This window comes from Cetorhinus maximus, chromosome 12, assembly GCF_964194155.1.
Source record: "Cetorhinus maximus chromosome 12, sCetMax3.hap1.1, whole genome shotgun sequence".
NCBI classification, from domain to species: Eukaryota; Metazoa; Chordata; class Chondrichthyes; order Lamniformes; family Cetorhinidae; genus Cetorhinus; species Cetorhinus maximus.
This window is the reverse complement of record NC_135890.1, coordinates 69,778,597-69,796,925: the sequence shown is the minus strand read 5'-3', so window position 1 is coordinate 69,796,925 and position 18,329 is coordinate 69,778,597. Positions and strand designations below refer to the sequence as shown.

The 18,329-nt window shown below is 45.1% G+C and overlaps 1 protein-coding gene across 1 annotated transcript in view; it reads left to right on the top strand.

Annotated features, from left to right (window-relative positions):
• Nucleotides 1–18,329, top strand: part of LOC144687546 (protein PML-like) — a 47,470-nt gene that overhangs the window by 3,554 nt on the left and 25,587 nt on the right. Inside the window, exons 2-5 of the mRNA XM_078553830.1 lie at nucleotides 4,066–4,576; nucleotides 14,106–14,689; nucleotides 15,822–15,868; nucleotides 16,904–17,066. Coding sequence (XP_078409956.1) covers nucleotides 4,066–4,576; nucleotides 14,106–14,689; nucleotides 15,822–15,868; nucleotides 16,904–17,066 — 1,305 coding nt within the window. The remainder of the gene's footprint in view (nucleotides 1–4,065; nucleotides 4,577–14,105; nucleotides 14,690–15,821; nucleotides 15,869–16,903; nucleotides 17,067–18,329) is intronic.

Below are 18,329 nucleotides of genomic sequence, written 5' to 3'. Positions count from 1 at the left end.
ACTTGCTTAGCAATAACCTGCTCACTGATACCTAGTTTGGGTTCCGCCAGGGCCACTCAGTTCCTGACTTCATTACGGCCTTGACTCAAACATGAACAAAGGAGCTGAACTCCTGAGGTGAGGTCAAAGACACTGCCCTTGACATCAAGGCAGCATTTGACCGAGTGTGGCATCAAGGAGCCCTAGCAAAACTGGAGTCAATGGGAATCAAGGGGATACCTCTCCACTGGTTGAAGCCATACCTAGCACAAAGGAAGATGGTTGTGGTTGTTGGAGGTTAATCATCTCAGCTCCAGGACATCACTGCAGGAGTTCCTCAGGGTATTGTCCTCAGCCCTACCATCTTCAGCTGCTTCATCAATGACCTTTCTTCCATCATAAGGTCAGAAGTGGGGATGTTCACTGATGTTTGCACAATGTTCAGCATCATTTGAGACACCTCGGATACTGAAGCAGTCCATGTCCAAATGCTGTTGCCTAGCAACAGGGGTCCAGTGAGGCAGGTCCCTCCCACAGACACATACAGAAAGAACTAGAAAAGCAATTTTGAATTCATTTTTTTGAAGATAGCTGCCAGGCAGAAGCAGCCTAGAAGGGACAGATAGCCAGTTCCAGGCTAAAGTTGGTTGAAAGTAGCTGCCAGAGAGAGACTGGAGCAAAAGGGACAGATAGCCAGTCCCAAGCTAATGAAGAAAGTCTCTAATAATCCAGGGGAGTGGAACAGGAGAAAGTCCCAAGCAGACCCTCGAATCAAAGGAAGGACAGGAACCTGGAAAAGGCCCCGTTAAGTGAAGTTAAGAGTGAAGGGCAGAGAGAAAGGCTCCAAGCTTCAGATTTAAAGAGACAAAAGCTGCAGAAAGCAGATTTAAAGCGAGAACAGCTTGCAAGAGACAAGAAGGTCCAAAAAGAGGCTGAAGGTCTGTACTCTGCTATGGGCATGTGAACCAGTGGTGTACTGTTGACAGCTGAGTCGATAAGAGAGAACGCATGGAAGAGAGCTTGAATCCATGTGGTGACCCAGGGAAGAGGAACATCAGAAAGAGAGTTTGAAACCCTGGAGGTGAACCCTTGCAGAAGGCATCTGAGAGAAAGCGTTGGTTTGGGAGAAGATTCAAAAGCGAGTTCTTCAAGAGTGGAGATTGGGAACCCTCGTGTGAAAGACGGAGTTCAGTGAGACTGGTTGGCTCACAGTGTGACAAGCGTCTAGGGGGAGCTGAGGAGGAGATCCATAGAATCTGGTTGAGGTGTCGTTTGTCAATTGGTTTCAGAGCGTGGTGTGTCTGACCACAGGTTGCCTTGTTTACTGTGTACTTACTGTGGACATTGGAGTATAAGATAGCTTTTGTAATGTGTGTTATCCTTACAAATCAATATATATATCTGTAAAGGTATAGTTGTGCGTGAAGGAGTATTGTGATGTAGTTCATCTTTTCTTGTTTAATAAATGTTTTATGCTTTAGTTAAAAGTTCATTAGCTGACTCCAGTGACTCTGTTCAGTAGCCCCTCTTCACGTATCTAAACAAATAAACCCTGGATTGTCCAGGGGTAACCTCAGGGGTGGGGGGGTGCCGTAACACCTGTCACAGGCCTAGTGCACCAAATTACACTTTTCTGTTCTGCAAATTTCTGAGAGTAAATTTCTGAGAGTAAATTTTGTTTCTTATGTGGTTGCCCATCTCGCAATCTGTCTGTAACTATCCTCCTCACTATTTACCACATTTTTAAGTTTGGTATCAGCTGCAAATTTTGAACTGATGTCTAAGTCCAAGACATTAACATATATCAAAAAATGAGCAATAGCCCTAATACTGACCACTGAGGAAAACCCTCCCATTCTGAATACACAAAACCTGAGTTACAAGATCAGCCTCAGCTGTAGGTGTATACTGTAGCATTGAAATCATCCCTACAATGACAGTTAAAATGAAGATGTAAACACTTAAAATTAAAACGAGCTCTCTATGGATAGGTGGTTAATCTCCCTCCAGTTTTTTCCAGATGCTTCTGTCTGAAGTCACAGAAATTGATACACTCCTGTGCCTTCACTGGTCCAATGTCTTATTAACCAAGACCAGGATTTTCCCGTCATTGGACAGGCTTGGCAGGAGCGAGTGGGAGCAGCTGCTAATCAGACCACCGCCCGCAATCGGCCAATACAGGCCAGCCAGCGTGAATTGTGCGCTCAGCGCTGCCTGTGGAGGGGGGAGGCGAGCACGGAACTTCACGCATGTGCACATGTGCGTGCAGTAAAAGCTCCCTGAGGCACAGAGCTGTCTCAGGGAGCTGAAGCTTTTTGAACATTAAAAATTAAAGAATTTAAAGATGTTAATAACATGTCCCCTCATGTGACTCTGTCACGTGAACAGGGACGTGTTACAAATTAGTTTGAAATCTCTTTATTTTGCTTAAAATCACTCATCAAAAGAGGTTTCACATAAAATCCAAAGGCCACTTGGCCTTTTCACCCACCCGCCAACCATAAGGCTGGACAGGCAGCGAAAAATTTCATTTAATTGCGACCTTAACGGCCTTAATAGGCTCGCCCAACATCATCGCGTGCCATTTTACGCTCGTTCGGGTCAAGCGTGCGCCCACTCGACGAGCACATTATTCTGCCCCAAGTGTATCTTTTACAGGTGTTCATCTGTAGAGGCTTATGCGCTGCACCAAACACTAATCCTTTAATACACCAAAGCTTCATTGGCGAGTGATGTAGTTGGTTCCCATGGAGTCAAACCAAACTGGTGTGGTTGCACAGTCAGTGCAGGAGGGAAAAGGTTTTGCCTCTGAAGCAGATGTGTCCCCATCTTTTCCAACTGGGTTAAAGCCCTATGCATGTTCCAGGCAACAAGTGTTTAGTGCTGCTCCCAAAAGTCATTTTATCTTCATCATTAGCTCCCAGTGGAGTCTGAGCCAGATGTAGGTTAATTGTGTTCTTTTATAGTGTTTAATTGGTTAGTTTATTCAGTGATTAAATACCCCTCTATGGATACTCACAGCGAGTGCTCTGACCCCAGTCATTCCCTTCATCCAGCAGTTTGGTTTCCCGATCACCAATTCCATTGTCTCCTCCGGCTACTGTCTCAGGCTGAACCGTTTTAGTAACCTTGGTGACCTATTGGACCATGAGCTGTACTTCCTATCCTGCTATCTTCTTAGTTAGCAAGACTCCCAGCTCCACAAGATGGCCTGTCCCCACCCTGCCTCAGCTCATCCGCTGCTGAAGCCCTCATCTGTGCTTTTGTTGTCTCCAGACTCGACTATTCCGGTACTCTCCAGTCCGGCCTCCTATCTTCTCTAACCTTCAGCTGATGTAAAATTCTGCTGCCTATTTCTTAAATCTCACCAAGTCCCGTTCGCCCATCACCTCTGTGCCTGCTGCTGATCTTGATTGGTTCCTGGTCCCGTGTTGCCTCGATTTTAAAGTTCTCACCGTGTTTTCGAATCCCTCTGTGGTCTCCTTCCTCCCTCTGAAGTCTCCACCAGGCCTACAACCCTCTGAGATCTTGTGCCCCTCGCCCCTCCAACTCTGGTCTCTTGCATTTCCCTGATTTCCTTTGCCCCCACCATCAGTGACCGTACCTTCAGCTGCTAGGCCCAAAGCTCCAGAATTTTCTCCTCATTGCCCCCCTCACCTCCCCACTCGCTCCTCCTGTAAGATGCTCCTTTGCCCAAGCTTTTGTTTCCCTGTCATAATAGAGCCTTCTTTGGCTCGCTGTCAGTTTTGCCTGATTACCCTGTGAAGGGCCTGGGACTTTCTGCTATGTCACGGAGGTGCAAGTATATTCAAGTCACTATATAAATGCACATTGTTGTTACTAGTGGAAGAGATGCTGCTGATGGCGAGCCCAGACAGCATTTGTTAAAAGTGAAGGAACAAGGCACTAGTTCAGATAGTGAGTTGATGTGCTGATGTGCAGTAATACAAGGATTCTGCTGTGACTGAGAACGCCAGCAAAGGACTGTCCTAGTGGTTTAATGCTTCATAATGATCTCTCTGTCGTTTGGTGTCCTTTAATCAACAAACCATGTTGTTCATTTCAATGTTTTTTTCTTTGTTAAAGTGGCGGAAACAGCATCTGAGGAGAGTCTAGAGTCTGAAAAACTGGAGTGTGGAGTTTGCTGTAAACAGTTCGACAGACCCAAGCTACTCCCATGTCTGCACAGCATTTGCCAGGAGTGCCTGCGGAATGAGTGGGCAGGTCAAAGTGCTTCCACCTGTCCTGTCTGCAGTGCCCCCACAGATGGAGACGTCACTAATTTACAGGACAACACGTTTGTAACAAACCTGCTGAGCAAGCTGCAGTTAAGGAGGAGGATTGGAATGGGATTGGACATCCAGTGTAGTCTGTGCCAGGCCTGTGGGGATGACAGGCCTGCCACTTCCCTGTGCTTCGAGTGCGACCAGTTCTTGTGCCTGAGTTGTTGCCTTTCCCACCAGCTGTTGATGGAGAGGTACGGGCACTTGGTGAAGACCCTGAATGATCTGAGGATGCTTGGCTGTGAAGACTTTGTTACTTTGGCAAGAAACAGCAAACAGACGATTTGTCCAGACCACAAGGAGCAGCACATTAGGTAATACTGTACAGATGGTGATCCCATAGATTATATCCCTCTACCACTTTGGCCTTCAGGTCTCCTCACATCATGCATGATCCCTGAATTGAGAGGGTGGGTGTAATTATAGGGGTACCTGGTCAAACTACCATTATAGCTTTCATTAATATGTAATATATATTACACCTATTAAAGGCATATTCTGCAGTGGCAATGCATTTGAGGCCTAAAGTATCAAAGTGATGACCTCAATAATTGTCCACTAGAAGAGGTAAGAAATAAAGGAAGTACATAGTTAATCAGTCAAAAATATGGAGGGAGTACGATTAGGGGTTATGGATGTACTGGGAAGAAATAAGGTTGTAGAGAGTCAATGAGTAATGAGCCAGATTTAGTTAACAGCCCAACAGTGTGTGAACATTTATGTAACAGTGATCATAATATGATCAAGTTATGTTTGAAAGGGAGAAATAAAAAAACAGTTACTGAGATTCTAGACAAAAACAGAAAATGCTGGAAAAACTCAGAAGGTCTGACAGCAACTGTGGAGAGAAAAACAGAGTTAACGTTTCAAATCCATATGACTCTTCTTCAGAGCTACGGAGAAATAGATATGTGATGAAATTTATATTGTTTAAGGCAGTGGAGCAGGTGAGGCTGGATAGAAGGCCAGGGATAGGTGGGGGCTGAGGAGAGATTGACAAAGATGTCATGGACAAAAGGACAAAGGGAGTGTTAGTGGTAGTGGTGAGAGCTAAAGGAGATGCTGATAGTGGAATAAAGGTAAGAAAGCAGAATGTGCTAATAGCAGAACAAGGGTAAGCGCTCTGTGAAAGAACAACATGAAGAAGTAACAGATGGCCCTTGTGGGGGTGGGGTGGGGGGAAGGGGGTGGTGGGTGGGGGAAACAAGGGATTAAGAATGGGATAAGAAGGGGGGATAAAATGGGGGAATAAAACAATGAATAAATGAATGAAAATAAAATAATGAATAAAAATAAAAATAGATTTTGAAAAAAGGGATAAAAAAGGGTGAAGATAGAGGAGAGAGGTCATGGTCTGAAGTTGTTGAACTCAATATTCAGTCCAAAAGGCTGTAAAGTGCCCAATTGGAAGATGAGGTGCTGTTCTTCCAGTTTGCTTTGAGCTTCACTGGAACATTGCAGCAGGCCAAGGACGGACATGTGGACATGAGAGCAGGGTGGAGTGTTGAAATGGCAAGTGACAGGGAGGTCTGGGTCATGCTTGCGGACAGACCGAAGGTGTTCTGCAAAGCGGTCACCCAGTCTGCGTTTGGTCTCTCCAATGTAGAGGAGACTTCATTGGGAGCAGCGAATGCAGTAGACCAAATTGAAGGAGGTGCAAGTGAAGTGCTGCTTCATCTGAAAGGAATGTTTGGACTCTTGGACGGTGAGGAGAGGGGAAGTAAAGGGGCAGGTGTTGCACCTTCTGTGATTGCATGGGAAGGTGCCGTGGGAGGGGATGAGGTGTTGGGGGTGATGGAGGAGCGGACCAGGGTGTCCCGGAGGGAACGATCCCTGCAGAATGCCGCCAGGGGGTTGAAGGGAAGATGTGTTTGGTGGTGGCATCATGCTGGAGTTGGCGGAAATGGCGGAGGATGATCCTTTGAATGCAGAGGCTGGTGGGGTGATAAGTGAGGACAAGGGGGCCCTATCATGGTTCTGGGAGGGAGAGGAAGGTGTGAGGGTGGATGCGCGGGAGATGGGCCGGACACGGTTGAGGGCCCGGTCAACCATCATGGGTGGAAAACCTCGGTTAAGGAAGAAGGAAGACATGTCAGAAGCACTGTTTTGGAAAGTGGCATCATTGGAATTGATGTGATGGAGACGAAGGAATGATGCCACTTTCCAAAACAGTGCTTCTGACATGTCTTCCTTCTTCCTTAACTGAGGTTTTCCGCCCACGGTGGTTGACAGGGCCCTCAACAGTGACCAACCCATCTCCCGCGCATCCGCCCTCACACCTTCCTCTCCCTCCCAGAACCATGATAGGGTCCCCCTTGTCCTCACTTATCACTCCATCAGCCTTCGCATTCAAAAGATCATCCTCTGCCATTTCCGCCAACTCCAGCATGATGTCACTATCAAACACATCTTCCCTTCACCCCCACCACCTCCACGTCAGCATTCCATAGGGACTGTTCCTTCCATCACCCCCAATGCCTCATCCCCTACCTTTGGCACCTTCCCAAGCAATCACAGAAGGTGCAACACCTGCCCATTTACCTCCTCCCTCCTCACCGTGCAAGGGCCCAAACACTCCTTTCAGGTGAAGCAGCACTTCACTTGCACCTCCTTCAATTTGGTCTACTGCATTTGCTGCTCCCAATGCGGTCTCCTCTACATTGGAGAGACCAAACGCAGACTGGGTGACCGCTTTGCAGAACACCTTCAGTCTGTCCGTAAACATGACCCAGACCTCCCTGTCACTTGCCATTTCAGCACTCCACCCTGCTCTCATGCCCACATGTCCGTCCTTGGCCTGCTGCAATGTTCCAGTGAAGCTCAACACAAACTGGAGGAACAGCACCTCATCTTCCAATTGGGCACTTTACAGCCTTCCGGACTGAATATTGAGTTTAACAACTTCAGACCATGACCTCTCTCCTCTATCTTCACCCCTTTTTATCCCTTTTTTCAAAATTCATTTTTACTTTTTATCCACTTATTTTTATTTTTATCCATTTTTATTTTCATTCATTTATTCATTGTTTAATCCCCCCTTGTTATCCTATTTTCGATCCCTTTTTTCCCCCACCCACCGCCCCCTCCCCCCACCCCACCCCCCACAAGGGCCATCTGTTGCGTGTTCCATGTTGTTCTTTTCAGAGCGCTTACCCTTGTTCTGCTATTAACACATTCTGCTTTCTTACCTTTATGCCACTATCAGCACCTCCTTTAGCCCTTATCACTACCATTGACACTCCCTTGGTTCTTTTGTTCATGACATCTTTGTCAATCTCTCCTTTGCCCCCACCTATCGCTGACCTTCTCTCCAGCCTCACCTGCTCCACCCCTTAAACAGCATAAATTTCACCACATTTCTACTTCTCTGTATCTCTGAAGAAGGGTCATACGAACTTGGAACATCAACTCTGTTTCTCTCTCCACAGATGCTGTCAGACCTGCTGAATTTTAGCAGCATTTTCTGCTTTCGTTTCAGATTTCCAGCATCTGCAGTATTTTAACTAAGATTCTAGATTTAACTAAGGCTGACTTCAATGGGATGAGACAGAGACTGTCCACAGTAAACTGGGCAAACCTGTTAATGGGTAAAATGATGGAAGATCAGTGGGAGGTGTTCATAAAAAATGTGGTGAAGAACCAGTTTATACCCTCAGGGACAAGGAGTTCTGCTTGGAAAACTAAAGAGGTAAAAGACAATAGAAAACTAAAAGAAAAAGCATTCAAAAATACAAAAAACCCAAACCCTGGCAAATGAGAATGATACCAAGAACAGCAAAGGGTAACAAAACAGCAAGAGGCACAAAAAGGAAATATGAAAAGAAATTTGCAATGGCTTTCAAAAGCAGCACAAAAAATGTTTAAAATTACAATTATGTTAGATAATGGAGGGTGCTCAGGAGCAATGTCGGTTAATTGAAAGCTGACAATGGTGATGTTGTCAGTGAAAATACGGAAATGGTGGACATGCTGAATAATTACTTTGTGTTGGCATTTACATTAAAGGAAGAGATCAACATGCCAGACATTATGAAGAAACACACATTGAATCAGGGACAGGGATAACTAAAATTAATGTAAACAAAATAACAGTAATGAAGAAAATAATTAAACTAAAGAGTGACAAATACAAAAAGTAATGGACCGGGGAATGTCTATGGATATTATTTATACAGACTTCCAGAAGGCATTTGATAAAGTTCCCCATATACGTATATAGATTATTAAAATGTAATGAATGGATACAGAAATAATCAAAAGGCTAATGCCTTTATAACAGAAGGTCTAGAATACAGAGAGTAGAAGTCAAGCTTTGGCTATACAAAGCCCTGGTTAGTTCACACCTGGAGTCACTGTGAGCAGTTCTGGGCATCAAACAGGAAAGATATATTGGAGGGAGCACAGTGAAGATTTATCTGGAATCCCAGGGTTAAATTTCAAGGAGAGTTTACATAAACGAGGGTTGTATTCCTTGGAATTTAGAAGTTGAATAGGTGATTTGATTGAAGTTATCAAGATATTAAGGGAAACAGAAGAAGTAGATTGATCTCATTTGGTTGGTGCCATAGTCTAAAAATTAGAACCAAACCTTTCAGGAGTGAAATTAGGAAACACTTTTTCACACAAAGCATGGAAGAAGTTTGGAACTCTCTTCTGAAAATGGTAATTGGTGCTAGATCAATGGTTAATTTGATTGATAGATTTTTGTTAATGAAAGGTACTAAGGGATACATGGCAAAGGGCACATATATGGAGTTAGGTCACAGATCAACTATGATCTCATGAATGGCGGAACAGGCTCGAGGGGCTAATTGACTTACTCCTGTTCCTTTGTTTCGATATTGAATACTCATGTAGGAATCACAGTGCCCGCACCTCGGCCGCCAGCTCAATGATTCTGAGCTAAAGCTCCTCAAGTCTGCAGTAAGTATTTGTGGCTGGAAGAGCTTCGGCTCAGAGTCATTGAGCTGGAGGCTGAGCTGCAGACACTGCGACACATTAGGGAGGGGGAAAGTTACCTGGTCACCTTGTACCAGGAGGCAGTCACACATCTTAGGATAGAGTCTTTTTGTTTGGCCAGTGGTCAGGGGCAGGAGGTGTGACTCGAACGAGGCGGGTAAGGGGATTGAGAAGGTAGATGTGGAGGGGCCTCAGCCCTTGCAATTGTCTATCAGGTTCGAGGTTCTTGCAACCTATAAAGTTGAAAGCGGGAGCTGCATGATGGACGAGTGAACTGACCAGGGCGCCATGGTACAGGAAGCCATTCAAGCAGGGAGAGTTAATAGGAATGTTATGATATTAGGAGGCAGTATAGTCAGAGGGATAGATACAGTTCTCTGTAGCCAAGAGCATGAGTCCAGATGGCTGTGTTGCCTGGCCGGTGCCAGTGTTTGGGACATCTTCTCTGGTTTTGAAAGCAACTTGCAGTGGGAGGGGGGAGGATTCACTTATCATGGTCCACGTAGGTACCAACAACATAGATAGGACTAGGAAAGAGGTTCTGCTTAGGCAATATGAGCAGCTAGGGGCTAAATTAAAAAGCAGAATCTCAAATGTAATAATCTCTGGGTTATTACCTGACCCATGAGCAAATTGGTGTAGGGTAAATAAGATTAGAGAGATGAATGCATTGCTCAAAGATTGGTGTGGGAGAAATGGGTTTCAATTCATGGGGCACTAGCACCAGTACTGGGGAAAGTGGAGCTGTACCATTGGGACAGTCTACACCTGAATCATGCTGGGGCCAGCGTTTTGGTGTTCATAGACTCATAGACGTTTACTCATAGGCTCATCGTGTCGGCGCAGGTCAACAAAGATCTGACTACACTGATCCCATTTTCCAGCGCTTGGCTCAGAGCCCTGGAGGCTATGGCAACACAAGTGAACATCTTAAATACTTCTTAAATGACAGTTTCTGACTCAACCACCCTTTCAGGCAGTGAGTTCCAGACTCCCACCACCCTCTGGAAAAAATTTCTCCTCAACTCCCCTCTTAGCCTTCTACCTCTTACCTTAAATCTATGCTCCCGGTTATTGACCCCTCTACTAATGGAAAAAGTACCTTTCTATCCACCTTATCTAAGCCCTTCATAATCTTAGACACCTCTATCAGGTCCACTCTCAACCTTTGCTGCTCCAGTGAAAATAACCCCAGCCTATCCAATCTTTCCTCATAGCTCAGATCCTCCAGTCCAGACAGCATCCTGGTAAATCTGCTCTGCACCCTCTCCAGTGCAGAGTTGTATAACTAGGGTGTTAGAGAGGGCATTTAACTAAATAGTGGGTGGAAAGTATCATGCTAGAGGATATGTCGTAAATCAGAGGGAAGCAATGAGGTAATAGAACAGGGGTAGCGATTTGGGTAACGATGACCGGAATGTGGCAGGAAGGGACAGAGAGTGCAAACTTAAGGGTGCACCAGAGGATAAGGCCAGAGATTGCAGAATGGTAACAAGGCAGTTAAAGGCTCTGTATCTGAATGCATGCTGCATTTGTAACAAAATGGATGAATTGTTAGCAAAGATAGAAATAAATATGTATGACCTGATACAGATACCTGATCACAGAGACATGGACACAGGGTGACCAAGGCTGGGACCTAAATATTGAAGGGTATTTGACATTTCTAATAGATAGGAAGCCAGCAAAAGGTGGTGGGGTAGCTTTGTTAATTAATGATGTATTGGTACAGCAGTGAGACGTGACCTTAGCTCAAAAGAGCAAAATGCAGAATCAGTTTGGGTAGAGATAAGAAATAGTAAAGGTAAGAGGTCACTTGTGGGAGTAGTTCATAGGCCCTCTAACAGTAGTCACATGGTAGGACAGAGTATACAAGAAGAAATAAATGGAATGTGTAAGAAAGGTCCACAATAATCATGGGTGACTTTAATATGCATGTAGATTGGGTGAATCAGATTGGCAAAGGTAGCCTGGAAAACGAGCTCATGGAGCGTATTCAGGACAGTTTTTTAGAGCAGTACGTTCTAGAGCCAACCAGGGAGCTGGCTATTCCAGACCTGGTATTGAGCAGTGAGGCAGGATTAATTAATAACCTCATAGTCAAGAAGCCTCTGGGCAACAGCGATCATAACATGACAGAATTTCATGTTCAGTTTGAAGGGGAGAAGTGTGAGTCTAAGACTAGTGTTTTAAACCTGTGTAAGGGTAATTATAAGGGTATGAAAGCAGAGCTAGCTAAAATGAACTGGAAACCAAGTTAAAAGGTAGGACAGTAGAGATCAGTGGCAGACTTCTAAGGAGATATTTATAACCCTCAACAAAGATTTGTCCTAGTGAGAAAGAAAGACTCTTTGAGAAGGATGCATCATCCGTGACTGAATAAGGAAGTTAAGGATTGTATCAAATTGAAGGAAACACTGTATAAATCTGCAAAGATTAGTGTTAGTTGAGAAGAATGGTCAGATTTTAAGAACCAGCAAAGTATGACTAAAAAAATAAAAAGTAGAGTATGAGAGAAAGCTAGCTAGTAGGATAAAAACAGATAGTAAGTGTTTCTACAAGTATTTAAATAGGAAAAGAGTAACTAAAGCTAGTGTTGGTCCTCTAGAGACTGAGCTTGGGGAACTGATAACAAGGAAATGGCAGAAGCATTGAACAGGAATTTGTCTGTTTTAACTGTCGAAGACTTAGAAAACTTCCCAAAGGTACTTGAAAATCAGGAGGCGAACGGGGGGGAGGAACTTAAAACAATAACCATCACTAGAGGAAAGGTGTTGGGAAAACTATTAGATCTAAAGGCTGACAAGCCCCCAGGACCTGATGGCCTGCATCCTAGGATCTTAAAAGAAGCAGCTGTGGAATAAGAGAAACAATGGCTATAATCTTCCAAAATTTCTTAGATTCTGGAAGGGTCTCAGTGGATTGGAAAATATTACCTTCCAAACCCACAACCTCTACAATCTAGAAGGGCAAGGGCAGCAGATGCATGGGAACACCACCACCTGCAAGTTTCCTTCCAAGCCATTCACCATCCTGACTTGGAAATATGTCGCCGTTCCTTCACTGTCACTGGGTCAAAATCCTGGAATTCCCTTCCTAACAGCACTGTGGAAGTACCTACAGCACATGGACTGCCGTGAGTCAAGAAGGCAGCTCACCGCCACCTTCTCAAGGGCAATTCGGGATGGGCAATAAAAAGTGCTGACCTAGCCAGTAATGCCCCACATCCCATGAAGAATTAAAAAAAGCTAATGTAAGGCTTTTATTCAAGAAAGGAGAGAAACAAAAAGCAGGAACCTACAGGGCAGTTAGCCTAACATCTCTCACAGGGAAATTGCTAGAATCCATTTTTAAGGAGGTTATAGCAGGGTACTTAGAAAATCATAATTAATTCAGGCAATGTCAGCATGACTTTGTGAAAGGGAAATCATGTTTAACTAATTCACTAGAGTTTCTTGAGGAAGTAACAAGCAAGGTGGATAAAGGGGAACTTGTAGATGTGGTGTACTTAGATTTTCAGCAGGTATTTGATAAAGATGAAGAATGAAAGGTGATCTTATTGAAACATATAAGATCCTGAGGGGACTTGATAGGGTAGATACCAGGATGTTTCCACTTGTGGGAGAGACTAAGGGACACAGTTTATGACTAAGAGGTCTCCATTTTAAGGTGGAGATGAGGAGATTTTTTTTCTCTCTCAGAGGGTTATTAGCCTGTGGAATTCACTTCCCAAGGAGCAATGGGGGCTGGGTCATTGAATTTATTCAAGGCTGAGTTAGATATCTTTTTTATGGACAAGGGAGTCAAGGGTTATGGGGGAACAAATAGGAAAGTGGAGTTGAGACCACAACCAAATCCAGCCACAATCTTATTGAATGGCCGAGCAGGTACAGGGGCTGAATGGCCTACTCCTGCTCCTAAGTCCTAGTCCTAATGTCTGGACTGCAATAAATGACTCATGACATTAATGACCATGTGCAACACATGACAGCAGCTAACCTTACCACTAAACGAGGTAATGTATCAGAAGGACAAGGGCAGCAGATAGATGGGAACACTTCCACCTGGAAGTTCCCTTCCAAGTTACTCACCATCCTGACTTGGAAGTATATCGCTGTTCTGGAACTCTCTTCCTAACAGCACTGTGGGTGTACCTGCACCACATGGACTGCAGCGGTTCAAGAAGGCAGCTCACCACCACCTTCTCAAAGGCAATTAGGGATGGGCAATAAATACTGGCCTAGCCATTGACACCCATATCCGTAAATGAATAAAACATTAACATACATACAGAACATGATGACATATCTCATTTAACCCTGTAAGAGATATGACACATTGGAACTCTTTGGGGCTTTCAGCCTATAGTCTTGCTGAGGCTAACTTATGTGGTCAAGACAATACACTGGCAGCCTCCTGATGATGGACCCTTTGCCAGTGAGTTGTGATCAGTAACGATCTCATGTAAGGCGTTTTTTAAAATGTTATTTGTTTGATTTAATAAAAAGCATTAATCAGACATTTCTGTGTTTGTTAGACCTTGTACTTGGATGAGAAGTAAAGGATATGTGACATTGTTCTATAATAAATACCCCCACAGAAGGGTGGGGGGTGGGCGGAGGGGAGGAGGGGTGGTGGTGGCCGGTGTACCTGGAAAGTGAGGTTTTTAGGCTCTTTTTGGCCGGGCACAGACACAATAGGGACGAATGGCTCTTTCTGTGCCATGACTTTCTGTATTCTATAAATAGCTCAGTATGCAGCTCGGTGTCAAATTTTGCTTCACAAAACACCTTGGGATGTTTTAATATATTAAAGGTGCTACATAAATGCAAGTTGTTGTTGCTGAATCTCCATTTGATCACGTTGTGTTTGATTTATTTTCAGGTTTTTCTGTAAGACATGTTCCATGAGCATTTGCTGCAATTGCCTGCTGCTTTATCACATCCCCCCAGAGCACTGTTACCACAACATTAAGCAGGAGGTCGCTCTGAAGAAGGAAGAGTTGAAACAAATGATGGACACAATCCAAGAAAATCACCATAAATTCACTGAAAGGATCACACAACTGAAATTCCTGCAGGAAGGCCTGGATGTTGCGCAAAATAACGCGGAAGCATTAATACGACAGAAGGCTTCTGCTGTGATACAAGAGATCAATAAGCAAGGGGAGGCATTGCTGAGGGAGCTGGAAACCAAGTGTAATTCGGAGGAGAGCAGATTGGCTGAGAGGCTGAAACAAACCAAACAAATGATTGACAGAATGGGAGCCGGGAATGAGCTGGCAGGAAAAATGTTGAAGTTTGGCACCGATGAGGAGATGATGGAAATGTACAAAACAATCAGATCAGCACTAACAGCCCTAGTGGCAGAGACACCTATGGATGTGAGTAAGGAAGCTACTTTGATAAAGCTTATTGAATGTACATTGGACACACCGAATCTACTCAGAGCTCTCATCACCAAGAAAGGTAATTGACACTTAATAAGCGTAGAGGAAACATTACTCTGAGTCTAACCCAGACTACACTTACCTTGTGAGCTCTTAATGGGACAGTGTGGAGGGAGCTTTACTCTGTATCTAACTCCGTGCTGTAACTGTCCTGGGAGTGTTTGATGGGGACAATGTAGAGGGAACATTACTCTGTATCTAACCCGTGCTGTACCTGCCCTGAGAGTGTTTGATGGGGACGGTGTGGAGGGAGCTTTACTTTATATCTAACCCGTGCTGTACCTGCCCTGGGAGTGTTTGATGGGACAATGTAGAGGGAGCTTCACTCTGTATCTAACCCTGTGCTGTACCTGTCCTGGGAGTGTTTGGTGGGACAGTGCCGAGGGAGCTTTACACTGTATCTAACCCCGTGCTGCACCTGTCCTGGGAATGTTTGATGGGGACAGTGTAGAGGGAGCTTTACTCTGTATCTAACCCCATGCTGTACCTGCCATGGGAGTGTTTGATGGGACAGTGTAGAGGGAGCTTTACTCTGTATCTAACCCCAAGCTGTACCTGCCCTGGGAGTGTTAGATGGGGCCAGTGTAGAGGGAGCTTTACTCTGTATCTAACCCATGCTGTACCTGCCCTGAGAATGTTTGATGGGGATGGTGTGGAGGGAGCTTTACTTTATATCTAACCCGTGCTGTACCTGCCCTGAGAGTGTTTGATGGGGACGGTGTGGCGGGAGCTTTATTTTATATCTAACTTGTGCTGTACCTGCCCTGGGAGTGTTTGATGGGGACAGTGTAGAGGGAGATTTACTCTGTATCTAACCCCATGCTGTACCTGCCCTGGGAGTGTTTGATGAGGACAGTGTAGAGGGAGCTTTACTCTGTATCTAACCCTGCGCTGCACCTGCCCTGGGAGTGTTTGAAGCTATTGATGGATGACATAGCTGTACTGCAGTTCTTTCTGTTACGGTTTGTATTGCTTATAGGATCATAGTTTTGACTTTGACTGAGGAGCCTCACTGATATTCATCCGCTTGGGCTTTTGAAATGTGATTCATGCTTTGCTAAGCAATGAGTACCAGCGTTTGGTTTGTCACATTACTGAAAGTTCACCCCAATAATAAGCCACTCTGTCTGGTTGTAATTTCTTGCTTTTAGAGCAGAATGAGGAAGTTGGCGATTCTGAAGATGAGGAGATTCTACTGGTAAGTAGTGGGTGCTTGGGGGGTGCGTGGGGGTGTGGTGTTGGGTGGAGGCTGCTCGTGTGTGTGTGTATGTGTGCGTGTGCGTGATAGTGATGGTAGAGGCTGTAACTTTTGTTCCATGACATGGCTGACCAGGACTCTCTCCTGCTCTTACCGCCTGCCATTGGCATGTGCTGGAAGGATTTGCAGGTTGGAGGTTGGTACTCAACCTGTTTGGCCATGCTATGAAAGCACTTTCCTTGGCCATCAAATCCTGGGGTGGGATATGAACCTTGGGCTCCTGGCTCAGAGGCAGGGACACTACTGGCTGCATCACAAGACCCCTCAAGAAGCTGCTGGATAACTGAAAATGTTTCAAGGTGGATGGACTATTGCACACTTTTCTTCGTCTCTGTGGAAGTTAGAGAAAATTAAATGCATTCAGATATCCTGAAGTGCTTTCTAATCAATGGATTACTTTTTTTGGAAGCATTCACACTGTTGTTATGGAGGCAACACTGCAATCAATTCGTTCACAAATAACAAATCAAATAAATGTTTTAGAAATATTGGTTGAGGGATAAAACATGATCAGACTAGGGAGTGCTCCCCTGCAAAATAGTGCCATACCCACCTGAGAGGGCAGATGGTGCCTCAGTTCAATGTCTTATTTGAAAGATGGCACCTCTGACTGTGCACCACTCCTTCAGTAGTGCAGCAGAGTATCAGCTTGGATTTCTGTGCTCAGGTTTCTGGAGTGGGAATTGAACCTTCTAACTCAGCTGAACCAAAATGACACTTGGAAGGTGTGGCGAACAGGAATTGATGCTCCCTTGCCCCCTCAGGGAAGGTGATTGATGATATGTTTCCCTTTCCACAGGAACGCATAACAAGGCACAGGACCAACACCATGAGGCCATCATGGGTTTTGCTCCAAATTGGCTCCACCACCTCAAAGTGCCTTTTGTAACGTGCTGGCCCCAGGAGAGTGTGACTCTTGCCACAGTGGCACTTTATCAATTCTTCTGGTATTCCTGACTGTTGTTCTGTTTCTAGGACATGGCTTCACATCAGCACTGGGAGAGATATTCAGCAGGAGAGGGCTCAGCCAACCCCGAGATTCTTCCAGCAGGGAACGAGATTGTCCCCCCTCCATTGCTCAGGGCAACCGTGGACGGCACTGATGAGGCTGAGTTTGAAGATGCGGTGTCACCATCCAGTAAGTATCTCTTCTTTTTGACCTCTTTGCAAATCATTGATTCGGCCTCAGCTGGAGTAGCTTGGCCAATTCTGGGCATCGCAATTTAGAAAGATGTCAAGGTCTTAGGGAGGGTGCAGTGGAGATTTACGAGAGTGGTTCCAGGGATGAGGGACACCAGTCCTGTGAAGAGACTCAAACAGCTGGTATTGTTCTCCTTGGAGTAGAGAAAGCAAAGGGAAGAGTTAATAAGAGATGTTCAGAATTATAAAGGGTTTTGATAGAGTAGATAAGGAGAAATGGCACTGGCAGGAGAATCGGTGACCAGAGGTTCCAGATTTTAGATAAAAAGTCAGGGAGGAGAGGAAGAAAACTTATTTTATGCAGGATACAATGTATTTTGGCAGAAGGGATAGGGAGAGGCAATATAGACTTAATGGCACAGTTCTGAAGAGTGAGCAGGGGCAGTGGGACCTGGGGGTGCATGCGCATCAATATTTGACATTTTGAGAGAGCGGTTAGCAAAACATATGGGATCTTGGGCTTCATAAACAGAGGTATTGAATACTAAAGCAGGGAAGTTATGCTGATCATATATAAATATCTGGTTCGGCCCCAACTAGAGTATTGTTTCCAGTTCTGGTCACCACACTTGAGGAAGAATATGAAGGATTTTGAGAGGGTGCAGAGATTTACCAGAATGGTTTCAGGGATGGGGGTGCAGCGGGGGCGGGGGCAGTGTTTAGTTACAAGGTTAGATTGCAAAGCCTGGGGTTGTTTTCCCTGGAGCAAAGGAGGTTAGGGGGAGATTTGAGAGAGGTGTACAAGATTATGGCAGGCTTAGATAAGGAGGACAAGGAATGACTGTGGTTCACAGATTTAAGATTTTGGGTAAGAGATGTAGGGGGAAGGTGAAGAAGAACTTTTTAACACAGTGAGTGATAATGACCTGGAACTCACTGCCCACGACGGGGGTAGAAGCAGAAATAATCATTGATTTCAAAAAGAAATTCGATGGGCACGTGATGGAACTAAGCATGCAGGGATACAGGGACCGATCAGACGAGTGGAACTGACTGGATTGCTCTGGTTGGGAGCCAGCATGGACGCAATGGGCCAGTAGCCTCCTTCTGTTCCATAAATGACTCTGTGGGCAGCAATTTACACTGCCCTTGGGCCTATTGAGGCCCTTCAGAGGCCCGTTAATGGCAACTTAAGTATCTCACCCTTCCCCGCCGCTATTTTACCTGCAGCAGAGGGAGGCCCAGGCTAGTTGGGAAGCCC